The sequence below is a fragment of the Nestor notabilis genome, unplaced genomic scaffold (assembly GCF_000696875.1).
Source record: "Nestor notabilis isolate BGI_N333 unplaced genomic scaffold, ASM69687v1 scaffold18852, whole genome shotgun sequence".
NCBI lineage: Eukaryota > Metazoa > Chordata > Aves > Psittaciformes > Psittacidae > Nestor > Nestor notabilis.
In genome coordinates this window covers 29,532-50,985 of record NW_009920344.1, presented here as the reverse complement: position 1 = coordinate 50,985, position 21,454 = coordinate 29,532, and the positions used below count along the sequence as shown (strand labels likewise).

The 21,454-nt window shown below is 38.5% G+C and overlaps 1 protein-coding gene across 1 annotated transcript in view; it reads right to left on the bottom strand.

Annotated features, from left to right (window-relative positions):
* The window catches only part of PHLDB2 (pleckstrin homology-like domain, family B, member 2), a 54,557-nt gene that overhangs the window by 12,107 nt on the left and 20,996 nt on the right, over positions 1 to 21,454 (bottom strand). The window contains exons 6-12 of the mRNA XM_010010623.1: positions 14,905 to 15,033; positions 11,649 to 11,804; positions 10,784 to 10,894; positions 9,922 to 10,011; positions 6,615 to 6,758; positions 4,799 to 4,939; positions 4,126 to 4,225 (exon numbers count right to left, since the gene is read on the bottom strand). Of these exons, the coding sequence (XP_010008925.1) occupies positions 4,126 to 4,225; positions 4,799 to 4,939; positions 6,615 to 6,758; positions 9,922 to 10,011; positions 10,784 to 10,894; positions 11,649 to 11,804; positions 14,905 to 15,033 (871 nt within the window). The remainder of the gene's footprint in view (positions 1 to 4,125; positions 4,226 to 4,798; positions 4,940 to 6,614; positions 6,759 to 9,921; positions 10,012 to 10,783; positions 10,895 to 11,648; positions 11,805 to 14,904; positions 15,034 to 21,454) is intronic.

The window sequence follows — 21,454 nt, the reverse complement described above, 5'->3', positions numbered from 1 at the left end:
GAAGAAAAAAAGAAAAAAATTAACAAAAAAGCAAACTGCTTTAAAAAAAACCCTTATAATTTATTTGCATATATGTACCTTGCCCTCAGTATACTGTTTTTCTGTAGAGCTTAGAAAGAATACAAATAATCATCTTGCTGGTATCTGACTTCTCTGTCCCAACAATTTTGTTCCCAGTGCTGTGTCTGGTCTTCGACCTTAACTCCCAGCTAACCATTCCCTCTTCCCTTCTGGAGTCCATCCTGCAGTCAATGGGACTGATCTGGTTAACACTCCATCCTTGCTTCCACCTGTCCTTGCACAAGCTTCTGGCAGCCAGCATCTGTAGGATCTTCCTGGGGCTGACTTTAAATCTGTGCAGAATGAGGTCCCTAGATTGTACCAAACAGCACATGGTTTGCTTACAAAGGCATGTACACAGGAGGTGAATTTATAAATACAGCCCTTCAAAAATACCTCATGAATGGCTGCTAAGAAATAGCTTTTCTTGCTAATGATTTATATCAAAGATGTGTCCTCTTAAACATTCTGTAAATTGGTCTTAACTCAGGCTATGATTACTGACAGTGACTGTTTAATTCAAGAGCAATTCTTGAACTCACATGACTGACTAACACAGTTTTGGTAATCCTGGGATAAAGACTATTTAGTACTTACAAACCTATGAAAATATTTGCTACTGAAACCAGCCTGAAATTTATTCACAGACACTACTTGTTCCTACACAAAGAAAATGAGATTGAAATCCATGTTCAAACTCAAAAGGCTGTTCTTCATTTCCTGCCTTCATTTTTAACTTTGAATTTTTCATCTCAGACTTTTATGTTTACCTTCTTGGACTGGAATAGGAAAAACTAGAGAAAGCATCTTAGAGAAAACTCATTTTAGACCATTACTAGTTCAGTGATAATTCTCAGGTGGTATCTTCAAACTGGCTGAGCTGCCACTTCCTCCAGGCACCGCTGAATATACTTGTTTTCACATCGATACGCAGATGCCTGAGCATCTGGCCTAAAAGCTTGCTCGGTGCTTTTAAGCCCTATAGGAACACAGTAAGCTACTAATACTGCTTCAGGAGTGCATCATCCTCTTTGCATAGCAGGCTGTGGGACACTGCATGCTAGCCAGTGCTCCAGTCCGAGTTGATCAAGTGTCATTTACCTCATGAGACCCTGGCTCTCCACTGTGCCTGAGCACACCCATCTCCAGTGCACTTGGTGCAGCTGTGTGCTCAATGTGTCAATAACCCAAGACCCTCCTGTCATTTGCAATACATCACCTTGAACACACAAAACTGACAATGTAAAGACCTGTCAAATGGGAAAAGAAGCACAAGGAAAGCAAGCAGTGGCTTAGTACGCATGACAAGTTCAGAACACTTTTTATCTCTTCATCACCAATTTTAGGTGAGTAACTAATTTTTGGAGTGGGAAGAAAAGCAGGCATTATTTATCAGCATAAACAGTACCTATACAATTGCAGAATTCCATTGATTTAGTAGAAAATCTTACTCCTCCAAACTACTCAATCCAAAAAGACAAACCTCAAAAATGTTCTTCTAAGAATTACAGTGTATTGTATAATAAACATTTATCACAGAGTGACAGAATAAAGAAACATCAGCAAGGATACCCACTGACATGACATTTGGCTTGGTTTTCAATGAGGTATTTAAGGATGTCTGCTGAAATTAATCTTAGTTACGCAGACCCAAATTGCTCTGATTTTAGTGGAAGCCACATAAAATTTCAGAATTTTAATTTACAATAGTGAATTCAATGTGTAGTATGTTTAAATACTACACCATGTTCAAAACATTTCCCAGATCTCACTGCCCCACAGAAATGCACTTTCTTTACTCATGACTTTGAAGAAAAGCTCATTTTTCTTCCACATAATAGGCATGGGTATGAGGTGCTAGGGGAAACCAGAAATCACACCAAGGTGAACTCAGTCCCTTCCATGCTTGTACCATGATATTGTATAAGGATGATAGGTGCCTGAAGCGGTTTCTCTGGGCCTTCTGTGTACCTGCACTGTATAGCCATCCAACTCGGGACACCTTTGTCCTTGCCAAGTTCTGCTCTGCAATGCAGAAAGAGCTCTGCAAAAACTTTTGTGGTGTGTTACCAAGACAATGGAGCTTTCCCCAGCCTAGAAACATGGTACTTCAGAGCAAGAGAAAGCAGTTACACTCTTCTAGCTCCTCCAACAGCAATAAATTCAGAGGTCCATGTTGAACACAAAGGGAATCAACCCTTCACCAACTACTAACAAACAATCTGTGCATTCGTATATCCTTTGTGTTTTGACTCCGTTTCTTACTTTGCAAATCCTGTGACAATTCAAGTAAAGCACCTGTCAGCAGCATTATTTCTCTTTTGGCAAAGCTGATGTTTCAGAAAAGGGCATCTAGAACTGTTCTCTCACACACTACAAATTAATGCCTTAAGGCTTTCTTCATAATTTAGCATTTCCATTCAAACTGTTGGATCTTTCAAAAAATAATGGTCAACAGTATGGTAGGCAATATAGCAGGCATGATTCCTCACGGCATATGACTAATACCATGCCAAATGCCTTAATGAATACATCTCTTTCATTCTCCCCTGACTCTCCTCTTTGTCAGACCATAATTCAGTTTTGGTTTATGCTATTTCTTTCTCACTCTTGGCACAAGAAATCTGACTCTACTCTGCAAATTGTCTTAATTGCATGGTGACAAAGAATTAAACATTAAAATGGGTTGATTTGTTTTTAAAACTCTTGTCTTTGTATTAGGTTTGGTAGCATTTTGTAATTGTGCTTTAAGTCACACACTAACACTGTCCTGCAACCATTTTACAGAAATATTTCCAATTCTAAGCACTTGATCTCATCATCAAAGTTTAGCCAAAACATCCTTACCGATTTTCAAACTGAAACAAAGTGTTTTCTACACAATAGCATAATGATGAGTCTGAACATACTTGGAAGCTATCCCACCCTTGCACACACAATACATCAAAGCAGCTTTTCAAGCTGAGTATGAAGCTCCTTTTGTATTGAATCTGAAATACTTCCAGATAAGTCAGCCACACCATAGTAGGCTTGTGGAAGGCCTGCTGCGTAACTAAAGCTCAAAACCAACAATCACAACTGGAACAGCTCTATAAAGTGAATGTAGTAAGTCATGATCCTTTCTCAGCAAGCTTGTTCTATGCTTGCATTGAGTCATCTTGTTGCATATGGCTGACCTCAGTCTTTCTCTTTGACCTTTAACAGCTGCTAGCTCTGTCAAGTCCTGTAACAACAGGATGGATCCTATCTCAGCTCAGGCTTAGTCAGTGCAATTCTACATAAGGACCTCTTGGTCTTGCACTTACATTGGTAACAATGATACAGATGCCAGAAAGAAAATAAACTGACAGATGGCACTGAGGAACAGCTCCATTTGAAGACGGGACACTTATGACTAATTCTGCTTTAATCTCATTAAAGCGGAAATTAGGTGTATTGATTGAAGTTAATGCAAAACAGACACAGAATCTCATAGCCTCCAAGATCATGCTGCAAAGATGTAACTTTCTTTTGGATTCATCACTGCCATGTCCCTATTACAAAGACGAAGCCATTTGTCCATGACAGAACACCTCTCTCCTTTCCTATTTTGTAGCCCAAATATTTAGGACCACTTTTAATACTGCAGTTAAGAGATTCTCACAGGTATTTCTAGGGAATTTGTTCAGGCAGATATACGTGCCTGTGAAAAACAATTTGTAAGATCACAACGTGAAAAGACTGAAAAAAACCAAAAAACCAAACCCAAAAGAAAGCAACATGTAATACATTGCCTCAAAATCACTCACAGAAATTACCCAGTTGACCAATGTGTATTTTTCAATATATTTTTGTTTCCTAGATATTTGGTGACCATGTACTTCAAAACTAGATGTGCACCTATACCATAATCTTAACATCTCATTTTGCCAATATCTGAAAATTGTATTAGAACTGGGTTTTTTCAGTAAGAAGTAATCTTCTAATTCACAGCCCTGTCGATTATAGCAACACCAGTTTCAGGCTTATCTCCTGAAAAATTGAACACTGACTTTAAACAGAATGAATCAAATACAAAGGTCTTACCTTTGTGCATCCTTCTCGACTCTGACTCTTTGGTCATGGTTGCCAGGCAGTGAGGGAGGACACTCCCACAGCTGTTGCTCTGTCCTAATGGTAAATGTGCCTGCAGGAAATTTTGCAAATATGGGCTTAAAACTACATTTCAAGACTTTTTTTTAGTTCTTTAAACTAGCTTTGTCATGGGTATCAATGACACGTCACATTAATCAGCCATGGATATTTTAGTTGTGCACAGTCTCTATTAGGCAAAGTTTCTCCAAAGCATCTTCACCTTCATGGTGTTTGTTGATTTAGCACACCACAAATACAGAGTAATTTCACTTTATACATAACCTTATCTTTACTATTTAGAGACCTTAGGAAGAAATAAAACCTGTTGTGTCTCTAGAATCAACTCAAACTAGCCTGAAAATACAACCCTTTGGACAGTGACCATGCATTTATGATTAATGTACTACAGCATGGCATTTCCAGAGGTCAGAATAAAGGCTGGAAGTAGGGAAGGCTTTATGTATATTCCCATGCATTAATAAACCTGAAGTTCTTTCAAAGGCAATTTCAGGTACGAATTTGGTGGATTACATAAGGTTGGGAACCACTGTAAGCACTACCTCTGACATAATAAAGGTTTTTTATATAGACACTGGAAGGCTATTAATATCATGCAGCTACGTACTTTAGATGCAATGTTCCGTCCAAGCGTAGAGCTACTGAAGTGCGGTGATACAGTCGGAGTTGTTTTCTTGCGAGGTAAAGTATCACTCATGTACATGCATTCCCTGTGCTGCTTCTTTCGCTCTTCCAGATTTCTGAAATGCTTCAAATGTAGTTTGTTACAGTTTTGACAAAATGAATTGACCTACTTGCTCAGTTATGCACTATATAGAATATACTGTTGGTGACAGTCTGGGAACTTCACTGGGAAGAATAAAACCTAAAATACAGAGTACATCCTGTTTCACGGTGCTTTGCAAGATTTCCACAAATACCACATTAAAAACATGCTGATTAAGAAAATACATTAAACCCATGTGCACACTTTGTGAATTTTTAAAAAAATAAAAAAACCCCAAACACATCAAGTCTAGTGAACGAGTGTTATCCAATTACAAAGAAAAACATATATTTACCTCTAATAGTTACTTTAATGATTTGGTGGCTTCAAAACAATATAGCTTTTGAGAGGCATTGTTCAAAGTTATATGAAAAATTAATTTAGGATTTCAAATACAGTCACTTATACTTTATTGCTGAAAGTCTTCTGACAGTTACAGTGGCTCCTAAATATTAATATTTGCCTCTGGATTGTTTATATAAGGAGAAATTTTGTTCCGTGATATTCTATAATGCATTGTGTTGATTTTTAAATGAGCAGTGCCTTTAAGTGCAACACTCTGCAAGCACGATCAACTTATGATCTATCATATGGCTAAAAACATCACACGTAAATCAACCTCACGGCCACCATAACAAACACACACAATAATCCCAAGTTATCAGCTTTGAATCTGTTACCTGTTGTTGCCTGCGGTGTTTCTTAGCTGGCAGAGGTGGAGGTGTGTCAGATAAAGGAATAGGATCTACATGAGTAGCCATGACCTCAGGCCAATGGACTGATGGAAGTTGAGCAATAGAGCGAGGAGAAAGAGAGTGAGGAAACACAAATCCAGAACAGAGAGGTGATCTTAGCTTTATAGAAAAAAGAGAAATTACACACAGAGTTTTCTTTTTGGAATTGCTCAAAAGATACGGCACATACAAGCTGCAGTTTTAGCACTGTGTTGTTGGAGTGTTTAGCAGGAAAGGAGGTGTGTTGTATTGCAATTCTCAAGGCATATTGAGCTACCAGAAGCAGCACAGAAATACTGAATTCTAAACCTGTTGCTGCCTTCTTGCAACACAAAGGTAGGTGGTTTTACATTCATAAGGTTATACCATTCCTTTAAAAGGGGATTTATTTAAAGTTTGCTATGGTCATTACAAAGGCAAAAACATTACAAAGGATGAGGAAAAGACAGAATAAGCTAGAAGACGCAGACCGGACAGACTCTGCGGAATAGCTAAGTAGAAGCTACCCATTTCCCAGAAATTTTCAAGATATGTTTCTACCACTTCACAGGAAAAAAAGGAAAAAAAAAATAGAAGCTACAGAACATACAAAATGAACAGCTGTGGACTCCAGAGACCATTTACTAAAGGTGCATTATATTACAGTGTTTGACAGGCAAAGATTGTCACTTATTGCTGCTTGAGTCATAAGCATTCAGGATTTTGGCCTTCAGAGTCCCATCTACATCACCAAAGACACTTTACAATTGGAGCAGCCCTTCACCTTTACTATTAAACTGTTATCTGACGTGGTAACTCACAGATGGCACTTTGCCTTAGGGTCAATTTGTTACATGTCAAATTACTGAAAAATAATATAAAGAAAAGAAAAAGGCAGCCATGAAAGAACAATGCAAACAAAGGGAAATGTCTCTCAAACAAACCTCTTTATTTTGTGGCTGGCTCGGCAGCACAGCCGTGGAAGGCTCAGTGGCAACTGCTTCAGCATCTGTGGGGGGCTGAGTGGAAGGGGATATATTCGTGGAATTGCCATACAGCTCACTAATTTCACTTACACTGATATAGCCCTAAAAGGAGGAATTGAGAAGTTAAAAGGAGCAAAAGCCAAAAGACGTGCAAGAGTATTAATGTATCCAGTACGATGAAAGTTAGTTTAGAGTGATACAGCCAAATATTTGTTAACATTGAAATACTGCATCATAATAAAATTATCATCAAGCTCTTCAAATGTTGAATACTTCAATTCTGAAAATTGTTCTTTGTTTAATTCCAAAAACATGTGGAGTAAGTAATCAAAAAGCAAATGTACATTAAGTGACCAAAACCTAAATACCCTTTAAAAATTATGTATGTAGCTCTTTCTCAGGAAAGCAGATCAGGGGAAAAGAACTAATCTTATTCACCCATCTTATTTCTTAACTTTTTTTTTGTCCATGTTTAAATAAAAGAAGTTGTTTCTTACCTAGCTATTAATTAAGCTAGTTTGAGTAAACCAAATAACTAACAAAACTGGGAAGAACTTGCATAAGGACAAGCCATTGCTACTCTGTAAATTATGCTGACACAACACCTTCCATTTGTATTGTCTGGACGTCGCTTCCAACTTTTAGGTCTTACCAGGAGACAGGTAAGATGCTGTTAGTGTTAGCCCCACAGCCATTGCAAACTGCCTCTTTTTTGTTAAACTATCATACAGGGGGTGACGGACTGAGGAACAGCACGGACATCAGAGTGTGCTTCTGCCTGCAGAGAATATTATGCAGGCAGATTTGAGAGATAATGACAGAATACAGTTATTGCATGGTTTTGGTGTTAACTGAACAAATGTTATCTAAAAAATAAAACATGGATTCTAATCCATGCTGTATAGGATGCCAGACTAAAATGTTAAATACCCTAACTTCTTAGCCATAGAAAACAAGGCTATGCAAAAGGAAGAATAAATCACTGTTGAAGCAATGTCATAAAAATTATATAGAAATATGCTTATTTTTTAAATCAAGATGGTTAAGTTGCTTTTAAATTCAGGTTTCAAAGTGGCTGTGTTTCTGTTACTATACAAGCACACTGACTTGCCGGTAAGTATACTTCAGCAATTCAGTAAGAGAAGCCACAGACTGCTATAGTTTTATTTCTTTTCAAAAATGCATACATTTAGTAATGATGATAGAAGACAAGTTGAAGAAAACCACCAACCCTGCTATTTACTATCATAATTTTCAATGTATTTTACCAGTTATTTTAAGCTTTATCAGTTATTTCAAGCAGATACACAATTCTGAAAAATCAGGTATCACACTGTGAACACAGCACTCTAAAATAGGAGAGAAATCTTAACTCCGATGTTATCTGGTGAACTATTAAATGAGAAAGAGACTGGGTAAGACACTAAAGTTTACCTCTCAAAACATGATGCCATATTATGGTAAAATGAAGTCCAGTAAGAATAACCATAAGCTTGCTTAAGCATCTGGTATGTACATGTCAGTAACCAAAACTTTGTAAGTCTATGAATGCAATACTGTATTCATTTTTATGGAGGATAAAGTACACCATTTTATGAAAAACATTCGGTTCAGACTCACAACCTCAATGGGCATTCACCATGGAGTTAAAATGAAAAGGCAAACAACAAATGACAGTGTTGTGCATTATCTCAGGCCCCTATTACATTAAATTTATTTAAATGGTTTCAAGTCAGATTAGGCAAGTAATTTCATCAATGCTGAACTTTGAAACAGCACTGATTTTCCTCACTTATTTAAGTACTGGGATAACTATCCTGCCTCTTTACATGAGGCTGTATTACAATCACTGTGTATGCAGGCAGAAAGCTTCATGATGGATGGAAGAGAGTTAGAAATGTGTGCTTTGGTGGGGAGGGGCTTAGGATATGTGAGCAACCACATGGTGAAATTAACTTCTGTGTGCAGGCAGTCTGTTTGAGCCTGTGTACCATTTGGTGCCTGACTTTTAAAGGTGCCAGAACAGTCGGAGAAATATTAAACTGGACTGAAACAAACTTAACATCTGGCTGCTCCTTCTCTCGTTTGCCTTGGAGTAAGTCCTAACTGACTTCACTGCAGTGAACAGAATGACACCACTGAATGATCCATTTCATTAAAAATAGTGCCAGGCTCACTTAATGTAGTCGCATTTTGAAATATCTGTGATTAAACAAACCATTACGTGGATATGAAGATAAAAATCAGAGACAGAACCCACTCTCTACTGAGAAAATAAACAGACCCATCTCAAAATGAAAAAAAAAAACAACAAAAACAAAACCACAAAAAACCAAAACCAACCCAAAACCCAAACAAAACCACCCAAATGCTTAGACTTTCCAGGTGGGAGGTCAGATGTCCAAGTTGGAACACAACCTAGGACACTGAAAATCTAAGCATCTGCAACACGGGTTGCAGTGAGGAACGGTGCTCAACCCCTTGGCATGTGGAACTGCACACCAGGAACCTGGAGGCCAAATAAGCAAGATCACATTTCCCAGGTGCTGAAAGGACATGTGGTTGCTTTAGACTTCAAGAGCCCAACTTCCCACAGAGACACCTACATCATTGGATGTGGCAGACCTTGTTCAGGGCTTTGATACAAGCAGATCTGGCAAGTCCAGTCAAGCCTTTTAAGCAGAAGTTAACGAAGCAGCCATAGAAACCTGTCAGTGTATTTTAAATGCTACATTTCCCACTATTCAACTGTTCAAAACAGTTGAATAAATAGCTCAATAGGTATCTTACAACCACAACAGCTTGAAGTCTTCAATTCAATGCTTTTTAAAGAGATCAAAATGTACACTTGTCATGCTTTACTGCAGAGCCTTAGAATAAAGGGCGGGGAGGCAATGATAAAATCTACAGTGCAAAAATAAGACTGAACTGTATTCATACTTGAACAGATTTATTCTTGGACCTCATTCTTCTTCACTTCAATGAGACTTAATTGTCTATTTTGAGAAAATTAGACACACACACAAAAGCAATCATTTTTCCAGAGCAAGAGATTAAGGCAATGCCAATCACATCTGGGAAAAATTCAAGAGAAGCTATTTTTGTTCATCCATGCATTTGGACTGCCATGAATCGCTTTACAAAGTAATTTCATCACATCTCAGAAAATTGTATGAATAGGACTTCACTAAATACTAAAGTGCTTTTGTATGAAGTGTTATTAAAAGTTACTTATGGTAAAGTCAAAAGCAGTAAATCTCTTTACCTCTTTTAGACTGTTGGGACTGACAGGAAATCCCTTTCCTCCGGAAAGTGTGGAATATTTCTTTTCTAGATTACAGAGATTCTCTTTTTCCTGTTAAGAAGAAGAGCCATTTTATGCTAAAAACAAACAGCCATGTACTGAAAATAAACATTAGCCACTTTTTTAACCATGTAAAGAAACATGCTAAAATAGAATGGTAGAAACCGCACCACAGAGCTTCAACTTCCTTCATTTACAGTGTAACTGAACAAAAACTAGAGGTACAGAAGGTCCATTTTCAAAAAGCTAGTAAAAGTATTTAATAACCACAGCCAAACCAAATAGGTTTTCCTTCAGCATTTTGAAAATGCTCTTTCTGCTTAATGAACCAAACATGATTTCTCCTGTGATTAAAAGCAAAATGCAAAATGGACACAAAAGGTTAGTGCCAGCTTCTTACTAACCAGATGTTAGCTAATGTGAAGCATCTCATCTTGTGGCCTAGAATGGGCTATTACAAGCCAAAAATCTGAGCACTCTGTGCACACTTCAAGCAGCCACACATGGAGCACAGGCTTCTACCTTCAGCACCTGGGTGGGTGCCTCTGGTGGAGTGCTCTGGAAGGAGGGCACCTCTAAAACCTTCTTGATTATCAAATGCCACTAGTGTTTTCTCTTAGGAAATCTGCTGATTAATTACAGAAGATTTCTATTTTTTAAAGGTTAATGGATACGTCTATCACGTTTTTACTTACTTGCTAACTTCTGCATAACTGATGCTTTTCTTGTGCTTTACATTCTTTTATTCTATGGAAAGCTCTTTTATTCTATGGAAAGCTCTTTTATTACACGCCAAAATATTTGAAAGGCAGTCAATACTTACTCTTTGCAACATCATTATTAAGTTGTTTTTCTCTTTTACAAAATGATCTTGTTCTCTTTGTGCTTGTTGGACAATATGACTGGCTTGTTTTTTGAGAGCAGATATCTTTTCCTAACATAAAAAGAAAATTATCACAATTTATGTTTTATTCCAAAGCACAAGACAACCTGGGGCAAGGATCCTATTCATGAGTTCACTCATTCATATGAGTGAAGGAGTAGGAAAGTAAGTTTTTAAAAGGCAGCTCATTGCTCTGAAGGAGGTAATTAAGTAAAATTTAGACAGTAAAGAGACAATTTATTCAAGAGACAGAACAAAGGAACAGTTACATATATTTTTTGATAATATGGTGAATAGCATCCATATACTGAATAGAACTGGTTTAAAGACGCAACTTCTGATCTCTGAAAAACTGGTATTTAATTGGTTGAGATGGGACCTCTACAACTGACTTGAAAAATTAAGGTGTTTTCTTAACTTGGTGCTTTATTGTTATTTTAACAAAATCATTTAACATCAACACCAATCATGAGCATAAAATAACTGTAGTTTTGTCCAGACTGTATAGATCTCTTTTCTGAAAGGAGAAAAACAATGCTTTGGTACGTTCTGTAGCAAATGAAAGGATTTAGTTCTTATTTGCAAATATAAAAACAGAGCATGGAATTCTATTTATTTCCTTTTGGAGAAGTGCACGATTTGATCTGTGTGGGATTACCAGTCCATCATCTTTGCTCTGCTTCAAAAGCTTTTTCAAAGAGGAAAGTTTTGCATTATTTCTTACAGATGGGCAGGTTAAAGATCCGTTTCATCTTCCTTATTCTACACAACAAACAACATATGAGTTGAGTATTAGTGCTTTTACCTTTCTACTGACAATGCTGCGCTGATATTCAGCCACTTCATGCAGGAGCTGTTGTGTCAGATTTTCTTTCTCTTCATCTAATCTGCTTTCATGTTCAAGCTGCTGAAATTCCAAATCTTCAAAGTGTTTGCTTTCTATGTCCAAAAGATCAGCATCCTTATACAAAAAGGGAAAAAAAAAAGAAATAAAATCATGCTTTCACTGAAACCAGAGTAGAGATACTTACAAACACAAAACATCAGTCTGAAACAGTATTTACGTATCTCACGCAACATGTTCAAAGAGGAGCTCAATGCTTTTAATGGCCTACTGTCATAATAAGAGAGCGAATAGGGCTAGTTGAGCTCACAAAATGCTATATGCTACGTGTGAGATGTGCTATGGAACAAGAATTTAGCTACATTCTGTACCACTCTGTCCACCAGGGGATAAAAACTAAATAATAAAAATCATAGAATCATGGACTCGTTCAGGTTGGAAGGGACAGTTCCAATCCCCCTGCCATGGCCAGGGACACCTTCTGCTAGACCAGGTTGCTCCAAGCCCCGTCTAACCTGGCCTTGAACACTGCCCAAGGATGGGGCATCCACAGCTTCTCTGGGCAACCTGTTCCAGTGTCTCACCACCCTCACAGTAGAGAACTTCTTCCTAATAACTAATCTAAATCCACCCAAAACCAAGTCCATTCTCAAATTAAAAACCATCCAAAGGGTAACTGGTGGTAGCTTAGCTCTACCGATGGTTGCAAACAGATCACTGTTTGCAATAAAGCCAACTCACCAGCTAGGCAGGCCCCTGGGACCTGAGACCCTAATTAGCCTGCAGGAGCAAGGTACAGTGGCAGAAGCATGAGATCTGGCTCCAAGGTGTGCCCAGACAGTCCTTGCTACAACCTTCATGAAGATCCTAGTCGGCAGCATAGGATTTGTAGGAGAATTGTTCTTGCTGTAGGTAATGGCTTCCTGGACCAAGTAGCAAGTGTACTCCCTCCCTTTTATTAAAACGATTGACCTCAAAATATTGTAAATTATAATCTATATACAAAAATCAGACACAACGTTTCTATATTGTATTTCCAAATCATAAATTTCTCGTATATGTCTATTGTTTCAGTAATGGCACTGGAGAAATTCAGTGGGAGAGAACCTGGCCATTACTTCAAAATGTGGTGAGAGCTCCATGTGCCCACATCATCTCTAAAAATCAGAACTTATTCTGAAGAGTAAGGTATTTCCTAGCAGTGGACAGTGTCTTTTCAGATCTCTGCAGGAATCCAGGCATCTATTCTCATTCTCCATTTACATGTATGTAATAAACCCAGGCACACAAGAACAAACAAGCTTTGGGGCTTTCATACTAAGAGTAAAGGATGAAGCGTGCTAATAAGCCATCCCATTGCCAGCTGCGCACCAACATCCCCAACCCAAACTTCAGACCCACCGTGCAGTCAGCGCTACCATGAAATTGGCTGCCCACTCCCCTGGGCACAAAGTGTCGGAGGTCCCAGAGATGAAGCAATAAGGGAATTTATCACCTTCACATCCTTCCATATTGGCATTAAAGTAGCACAGTGTAACCTGCTGAGGGTCAAGTATTTAACCCTGTACCGGGTTTATTTTGGGGAAAGATGCTATTTTCTGTATTTTGGGTATGATACTCAGAGTAATTTCCTAACAGCTATCACACTTGATACCCATTTGAGAGCTACTGTGCACTAATTTGGTGACGAACTTCTGCTTCGAGCACAGCAGCCACAGCTAACTTTCACTACAATTGACCTGGAATAATATGCAAGAGGACTAACTGGACCTGTAACTGCACCCCCACATCTCAAGTTTTGTCCCACTTTCAAATCCCAAATAGTTATTAAGCCAATTTCAAGGGAACAAAAAAATTAACAACATTTAACCAAACAGATTTCTAGAAGCCTCTCTCATGCTCTGCCAGTGGGGACGGGCACAAGAAGCTGGGAGGAACGAGAGCATGAGAGACGGAAAAGTTCTTGATCAGGGTTATGTAGCAACAACTAAAACATTGGTGTGTTATCAGCATTATTCTCAGACTAAATCCAAAACACAGCACTGCACCAGCTACTGGGAAGGAGAAAAATAAGTGTTATAGCTGAAATCAGAACAGTAGTCAATAATTAAAAAGTATTTACTACCATCCCACAGTAACTGGACCACAACTTCTCATTAATACCTTCAAGTATGTGATTACACAAGAAAGACTTCCTTTCCTTTTTATATGAATTTTACAGAATACTGCCTTTTTTTTTTTTAAAGGTAATTTACAAAAATTCTCAAGTGTCTCAAACCCAGCAAACTTCCCAATTACTACAGAAGAATTTAATATTGTTATTTCCAAAGATGGACTTTTAAAAGATCAAGCTTGTCTTCCAGTTGGCCTCTTGAGCTTACTATACTGATGCTTTGAAAATTATTCCCCCTGCCCCCCCAAAAGGTAACTATGTGCTGTAGAACCCACTTAACATTAACGAATACTAAAATCTTTCTACAGATAGTAACTGTACCATCACAAACTATATTGTAGCTTTTCTAGTTACGAATAATACAAAATAAAAATCAAGATGCATTTAGACCTTATGCAGAGGTTATTATACCAATGTGCAACTGTTGAAAATATAGGAAAAAATAAACCTATTTTAATAAGTGGTATAATCTTAAAAATGAATTTTCCAAAGTGCAGTTCAGGCTAACAAGTTATATACTGTTCAGTCTATAAATTATATACTGAAAAAAAAAATTATCCACAGCTTCACCAAGACAGCCTTTTACAGCATTGCAAAGGAGAGGTACACAACAAGATCAAACAACTGAGGCAGGAAAGCCTGCTAAAATGGCTGATCCTACTGACCAACATCCAATTCCTGTCTTTGCTCACACAAGTAAAGAGCAAAGTCACCATCCATCTAGACATCACAACAGCTTCCACACCACCCACAAGGCCTAAGGTGCTAACTACAGGCAAGTAGCCCAAAGCTTTAAAAGCATTCAACACAAAATGATTTCTAATCCACCCATTGGCACTCTGCTCATTTGCCACTGTGCACATTATCTAGTATAAGCATTCCACAATAAGACATAACCCTCATGACTAGTAACAGTTGTAAGTTGCAAATATGTTCACACACTGGATACTTGAAACAGAATAAGTCACGCTTAACTCTAAAAAATAAAATAAAATAAAAAAACAACAAAAAAGAGTTAGTGCAGTCTTGGAACTTGCTACTGACCCTCTTCAGCTGCTGCTGTAATTGTTCCCTCATGGACTCAGGGCAATTATCAAGCTGCGTCTTCTGCTCGGAGTAAAGCTCCTGAAGCCTCTCTAGTTTTTCCCTCTCAGCATCAAGTTTTAATTTTTCCTGAAGCATGAACCAGAAAATAAACACAATTACCTTCAAACCCAAGATGTTGTTAGTGATTATGACAGTGTGTGGCAAAACCTTAACGAACAGTTGAAGCATGTAGGTCAAAGACAGAAACCTCTTGTTAGTTGAAATGCAATGGTGGGATGCAAAATGATCAAAACAAAACATTAATCTTTTTAGTGCGGTGCTTAATTCTTTCCCTCGTCACTGTATTTTGTACCTGTGCCTGGACGACGCTGTTAAAGCCCACTGCCCAAACACTTGTCTTACCTAATGAATAAAAAAGTAATATAAAATAAAAGAAATGGTAGCCATGTTAGTGAGGGGACTGATGAAGGAAAGAGAGAAGAGTAGGTTTAGAAAGAAAAATGGTTGGGAAAGGACTAGACTGGCAGTGAGGGGAAAACAGATCTTTCCGGAAGAATGAATTACATGCCTATGTGCCTCTCTGTACAGATAAGTACATTCAGCAAGCAGTGAGAAACCAGAATGACACAGAGCTTTCTAAAGAAATAACCCTGGGCCAGGAAATCCTGTTGCAGCAGAAACACCAAATGATTTAGCAAATTTGCTTCAGGGTACAGGAATTTTAACCTGTTCTTGGGGATCAAAGGCTACTGCTCGACCTCCCTGGTCTCATTCATCTTTCCTCTCATTCCCAGTAACAGTATTTGGCACACTGCTTCTCGCCTCCAAAAGCCTTAACTGTTTAAATCTTTATAATAAACAACTGCATGGTTTACTGTGCAGTACTGCTCCAGAGACTGAGTGCAAAGCTACCTTGTAGACTATTCTTTAACTATGGACCAAAGTGTGGGAACCAATAGATCAGAAGGCAGAGAATTTTGTCAATGCCGTTTACTTGCACCTACACTGGCCAACATAGCAGATGCATTTTCTTCAACTGAGCAATTAATAACTGGAAAAGCCAATATGCTCGATATGCCAGGCATAAATAAACAAAGTAAATCCCTGAAGCTTAGCTCTCTGCTACCTTCTAGAGTCACACTGATATAGTTCCCTTTTCTACTTCTTGTTCTGTAGTTATCTCCTCTCAGATGATGTCTGACTCTCCTTAATACTCAAAAATAAACAGTATCAGCCCCAAAAATTCAGCTTCTTTTTTTGGATGCTCCAAGAACAGTTCAATTCTGTCACAGCATCCAGTCATTTGTCCTCTCTCCAGTCCCAATTATTATTTAATCTGAAAATCAAATGTGTGGCTCAGCAGGTGCTATATGATCAGACACTCTACAGCACCCTATGGCACATGCCATAGAGAAGAAACTTCTTCTAGTATACAATACCTGCCATTTCAAACTGTAGAATGGTCTTTCCCAACAGCTTCTCTTTGTTGATCCTGACAAGGTTCTCAAACCCTCACGCACAGTGGAGGGACAGTATCAAACGTTTATTAGCTGCCTGCTTGCTTTATGATTTTATCTCTGAGTGGAATCAGGATCTGGGATTTAATTTTCCCAGTGCTTAAAAACAACAACAGGAAGCATTCTCATTCAAGCCCAATGTCAACCAAATTCCCAGCTGTGTAACTTTCATTTACACATGCAGCTTCTCGGCTCATACTATCACATGAACGAAATGCTGAACACAAATGATTACTTTGGGTTTTTTTTAAAGTTTATAAAAATGAGCAACTGAGCCAGCATATTCAATTACCTGGACTTCCTGTATTAGTTTCTGTCTTATAACAGCAGCAGCAAGGCTCAGAAAAACAGAGGATGTAGCATGTACAAGCTGCACAATGAAGGAGAAGCATGCAACTCATGACAGGTCACCTCTAGACCTCTGTCCCCACAGAACCCCCATTTGCCAAGTCATCCTTACTTCCAGCACGGAAGGGAATCTATAAATAAACTGGTAGTTCACCTCCTCACAAACCTTGATGTCCATTTAACATTCAATCTACGGTCTGACACAGTTTCCTGCTTTCCTTTTCTGCCCACCTAACAATCTAAGGCAGCAAGGACTTCTCTGATGTTACTGTGCCTCTGAAGCTACTGATAGCTCTCTAAGTATCTATGCACTGCAACAAGCACGCGCATTCATTAACAAGCAAGTCAAATCTTGAGTATGAGAAGACATCGTCAGCAAGTATAAAACTCTCTGAGAATCCTGCCACAGATACTGTTACTTCCCTCAAGAAATCAGAAATGTATTCCTTTGAGATTGAAAGCGATACTCATCTGGTCTATTTATAGCATAGGAAGTGCTAACATCCCAGCAAACTGTCTCCCTTCAAAATGTGCAGTCTTAACAGGAAATATCACTTTCAGCAATGAGAGGTATTTGCAGCTGTGGAGTTAAGTTCGCTGACATCTCTGGCTGTGTATTAGTAAAGTCCATTTAATTCACAAAAAATAATTTGATAAATAAAGGGATAAACAGAATTTTTTTCATACAGCCTCTTCTATAAATGGACCAAGGCATGTTCTTTTAGAAAGGAAAAGACTAATAACTGTGCAAGCTAAGTGCAGGAGGCAGCTGAGGCAAGCCTGCGGCTGACTCCATGAGCTGTTTGTTCAAAAGCAGCAGCAGAGCTGTGAACTCCAGCTGCTCATCCTCATTTAACTGCATGAGCTTGTACTTGTTAAACATTTCTCTGCAGACAACCGTGTCCCAGCCCCAGCGTTGACTCCAGAGTCACATTAACTGCAGTCTGGCTGAATTCTTAACATCCTGTTTCCAGAGAAGTACAGCTCAGTAAAGCATAACATCTGTTTTTAGCCTACAGCCCAGCTTGCCCTATGGTCTGCCTCTAGGTACGTGTTAAATGAACTTTAGGTTAGCCAGGATATAGAACAGAAATGACTTGGAGTTTGACGATGCTGGGGCACAGCTTGAATCAGTTTTGGCAGTTACATGAATATTGTGAAGGATAGCAATTGAAAGAATTGAGGTGTGACACTGTTCCACAAGAGCCCAGACACAGGATGTCAGCAGAGCACCCATGGTATGAATGCAGACCTGAAGTGATCAACAGAGTCACAAAAGGAAATCAACGTTCAGGTTTCACAGAACTGATTTTAGGGACAAGAGAGAAGAAAAAAAAAATACATATATATCCAACACATATCATAGATGATGAGGACACAGAGATGAAAGGATAGTATTACAGACAATCATAGCTCCTAGAAGAATGGGAACAACAGAAAAAGAGAGACCAATTGCTTCAGTGCAGTCTCCTGTGGCTAAGGATGCCATATGCCAAATCAATACTGATACTTAAAACCCTAGCAGGTCCCCACACCCCTTCTGCAGAGAAGTTCTGATTTTCAATTTGTCATTCATCACATTTGCTGCTGCAGGCAGGCAGGCAGGCTAAAATTGTAGAGCAGCATGTGTCTGCATGCGTATGTGCCTTCTGAACCAACTCTCCTGCATAACTGATAGGCTCTGAAAAAATTAGTCAGAGTAAATGTGGATCAAACAAGAAAGTGCCTCAAAAATCCAGATAAAAATTAGAAAAGAGTAAAACGTTTTATGTAGAATAAAGCACTATCATTTTTACCAGGTCACTATGAAATGGATTGTATGGGTGGTGCCATGGGCTCCTTTACAAGCTTCCACTCCATCCCCCCAAAAGTTAAAAAAAAACCCAAAGCAAAAATAAACAAACAAAACAAAACAAAAACAAAACCCCACAATCCCCTCCACAAAAAATAAAAACAAACAAAACCTACCAAACCAAAAACAAACCACAAAAACGTATGTGTTATTTTTAGAGAGAAACTGCAAAGAAACCTACAAGCTATAAATGAAGGAGAAAAAACCCAAACAGAGAAAGAAACAACAAACAAAGAAACAAACCCAACCAAAAAAAAAAAATACCTGACTGCCTTCCCATCCAGCAGGCTCTGATACTTCAAATGTTCCAATCTAAGTATTCCAGGATCTTCCTCAGTCCAACTCACCTACAAATCCTTATGTTTTAAGGTAGCAATGTCTCATTACCCACACCAAGCTTCAGACATGCACGCCCTGTCTCTCAGTATGGAATCAGCTAGTCTCACCACTCCCACAGGCTTCCAAGAAATAAAGATGTGCACTTGTTTGTTCTGAAAAGTTTCTCCATCTCATCTTCATGCTTTCATACCTAGACAAACTTTATTCTTTTCCACTCCAAAAGGACATCCCTCCCCTTCTCCAAAATAATCTACTGCAAAAGTTAGAAGTGGAGGACAAAGAACATACTACAGAAATTACTCCTTTCTACTTGGAAGAGGTGTGATGCTACAGAGTTTGCCTATTCAATAAAACATTTTGGAGAATAAGTGGAAGAACAAGAAAACTTGACTTTAACAACTCACTGATAAAATTGGCTTAACTCTTGCCATGAATTTGTAGGAAAATATTCTAGTCTCTGACAGAAAGCAGGCTAGGAAATGTTATCTGCTCTTCAGTGGTTACTGAAATGGTACATTTGTGGAAAGTGTTAAACCTGAGGTCTACCAACTCTTCCAGCAAATTAGAAACACTTCCTATGCTACAGCTGACACAAATCAGACCACGTACAACTCTTATCAAAAAAGATACTGTTCAAATGAAACAGATCCTTCTGTGCGCAAACTGTACATGCTCCTCTTCTATATTTTTCAGATTTTTTTTTCCCACATTCCTTGATCTCTTTCAGAACAGAAACATAAAAGTTGTCATGATTTAGTTGTTTGTCCCTAAATCCCTGTGGGTTTCATGAAAGAAACCATTAAAGAGGGGAAAAAAATAATATGCCAGGCTTAATAGGAGCTTAATATGATAGGAAGTATTGCACAGCAGTTCTTTTCACTATAAGAGTGGTAACTAATTATATAGAAGACTGTATATAGTAATAGCATCTCTATGAGAGATCTCAGTGGGTTTGTTTCACATGCATGTATAAAGCTAATGTTAAAAAGCATTTAAATCAGTGTAAGCAATCCCTCTGCTGTAAGTAAAAAAAGTCACAGTAGTTACACACATTAACTTGCTCCTAAGACAACTCAAGGGTTTTTTTTTAATTTCTAAGCTTATTATGAGAGCACTGCAATGTGTTGTCCTAGTGAACAGTTTGGGAAGCAAAAGAAAACCCCTGAATCTAGAGTACTATTTCTTCATGAATGTAGGAGAGGACAAAGTAATGACCCAAGGCAGAAGAAAAAAAAACAGCAAGATTTTGAATCCAGAAGAGAAAGGATTGAGGAGAGACCACTCGCATATTTAACTTTGATTGCCAGTGGCTCATCAGACACCTGTTCTTTCCTTAACTCAATTCTTGCAAATCTTTGCAGTACTAATTCAGCAAAGAGGCCGAGCTTCAAACATTTTGCCATGTCTGAGATACTCTGCTAATGACTGAAAAATATTTCCACGAAAGCATGTGGACAAAATTGAATGTATTCCAAAAAAAGAGGAGTTAGCTGCTGCCAGCTGGTCTTGATTTCTACTTTCGAAGAGGGACAGGAAACCCGGGTTGATAAAAGACTTGCAGAGTACGTATTTCCATCATGACATAAGGCAAAGGTCCTCCAGAAGAAGAGCAATAACCTCCCTCTCTTCAAATGCAGTCTAAACTTTTGCATACTAATTGTTTTGAAACTCTCTGCCAAAACTCCCATTTAGCTATGATTACCTCCCACAGCACTTCTGCTGAATTCATTACTCATTTTCAGTTATTCCTGTTTATTAATGCTCACTGATTATTCTTTCCTTCCCTGGTTACGTTATTACTTTCAACCTCATAATTTAACTTGGAAACATTAGGCATGGCAAATCATTAAAGCATCCTTCTCCACATATGCCAGACCACATGTTTTAAAACTACACAGACTAAGGAAGACTACGGAAAGAGTACTTTGTAAATCTGGATATTATCCAATCAGGCAAATACAATTTTCTCTAGATTCCTTATAGACAGACGTCAATCCTGAACTAAGTCTTGTGAGCAAAGGGTCATCGGGAGGCAGTCACAATTGTAAACAGCATCACGGACCTGAGGTGCTATGCCACTTGAAACAGCATCATCATTATTGTACACAGTATAGTATAGTAACATGAATGATTGCCATGGTAACTACAGGGAGCCGGGCCCGGATGGCAGGGAAAAGGAAGATTGGCTCACCTGCCTGCTTGTTTCCAGGTACTGCCCAGGTTGGCGATATTCAGAGCAGACTGTGCTCAAAGTAATTTTGTCAGTATCTGTAGCATAGCACTTTACTGGACTACTTCAAGCTTTATCTGTCAAATTGTATTACTAGTGACTTATTAGGGTTGTCCCTGAAAAACTGGAACTTGCAATTAATAGCTTAAATGCTACTATTCTAATATATAGTTGGTCATCTTTTTCTGTGGATAAAACCAAGTATGTAGCACACGGTAGTTAAAGAAAAGAAGAAGAAGGGGAAGGGGAAGGGGAAGGGGA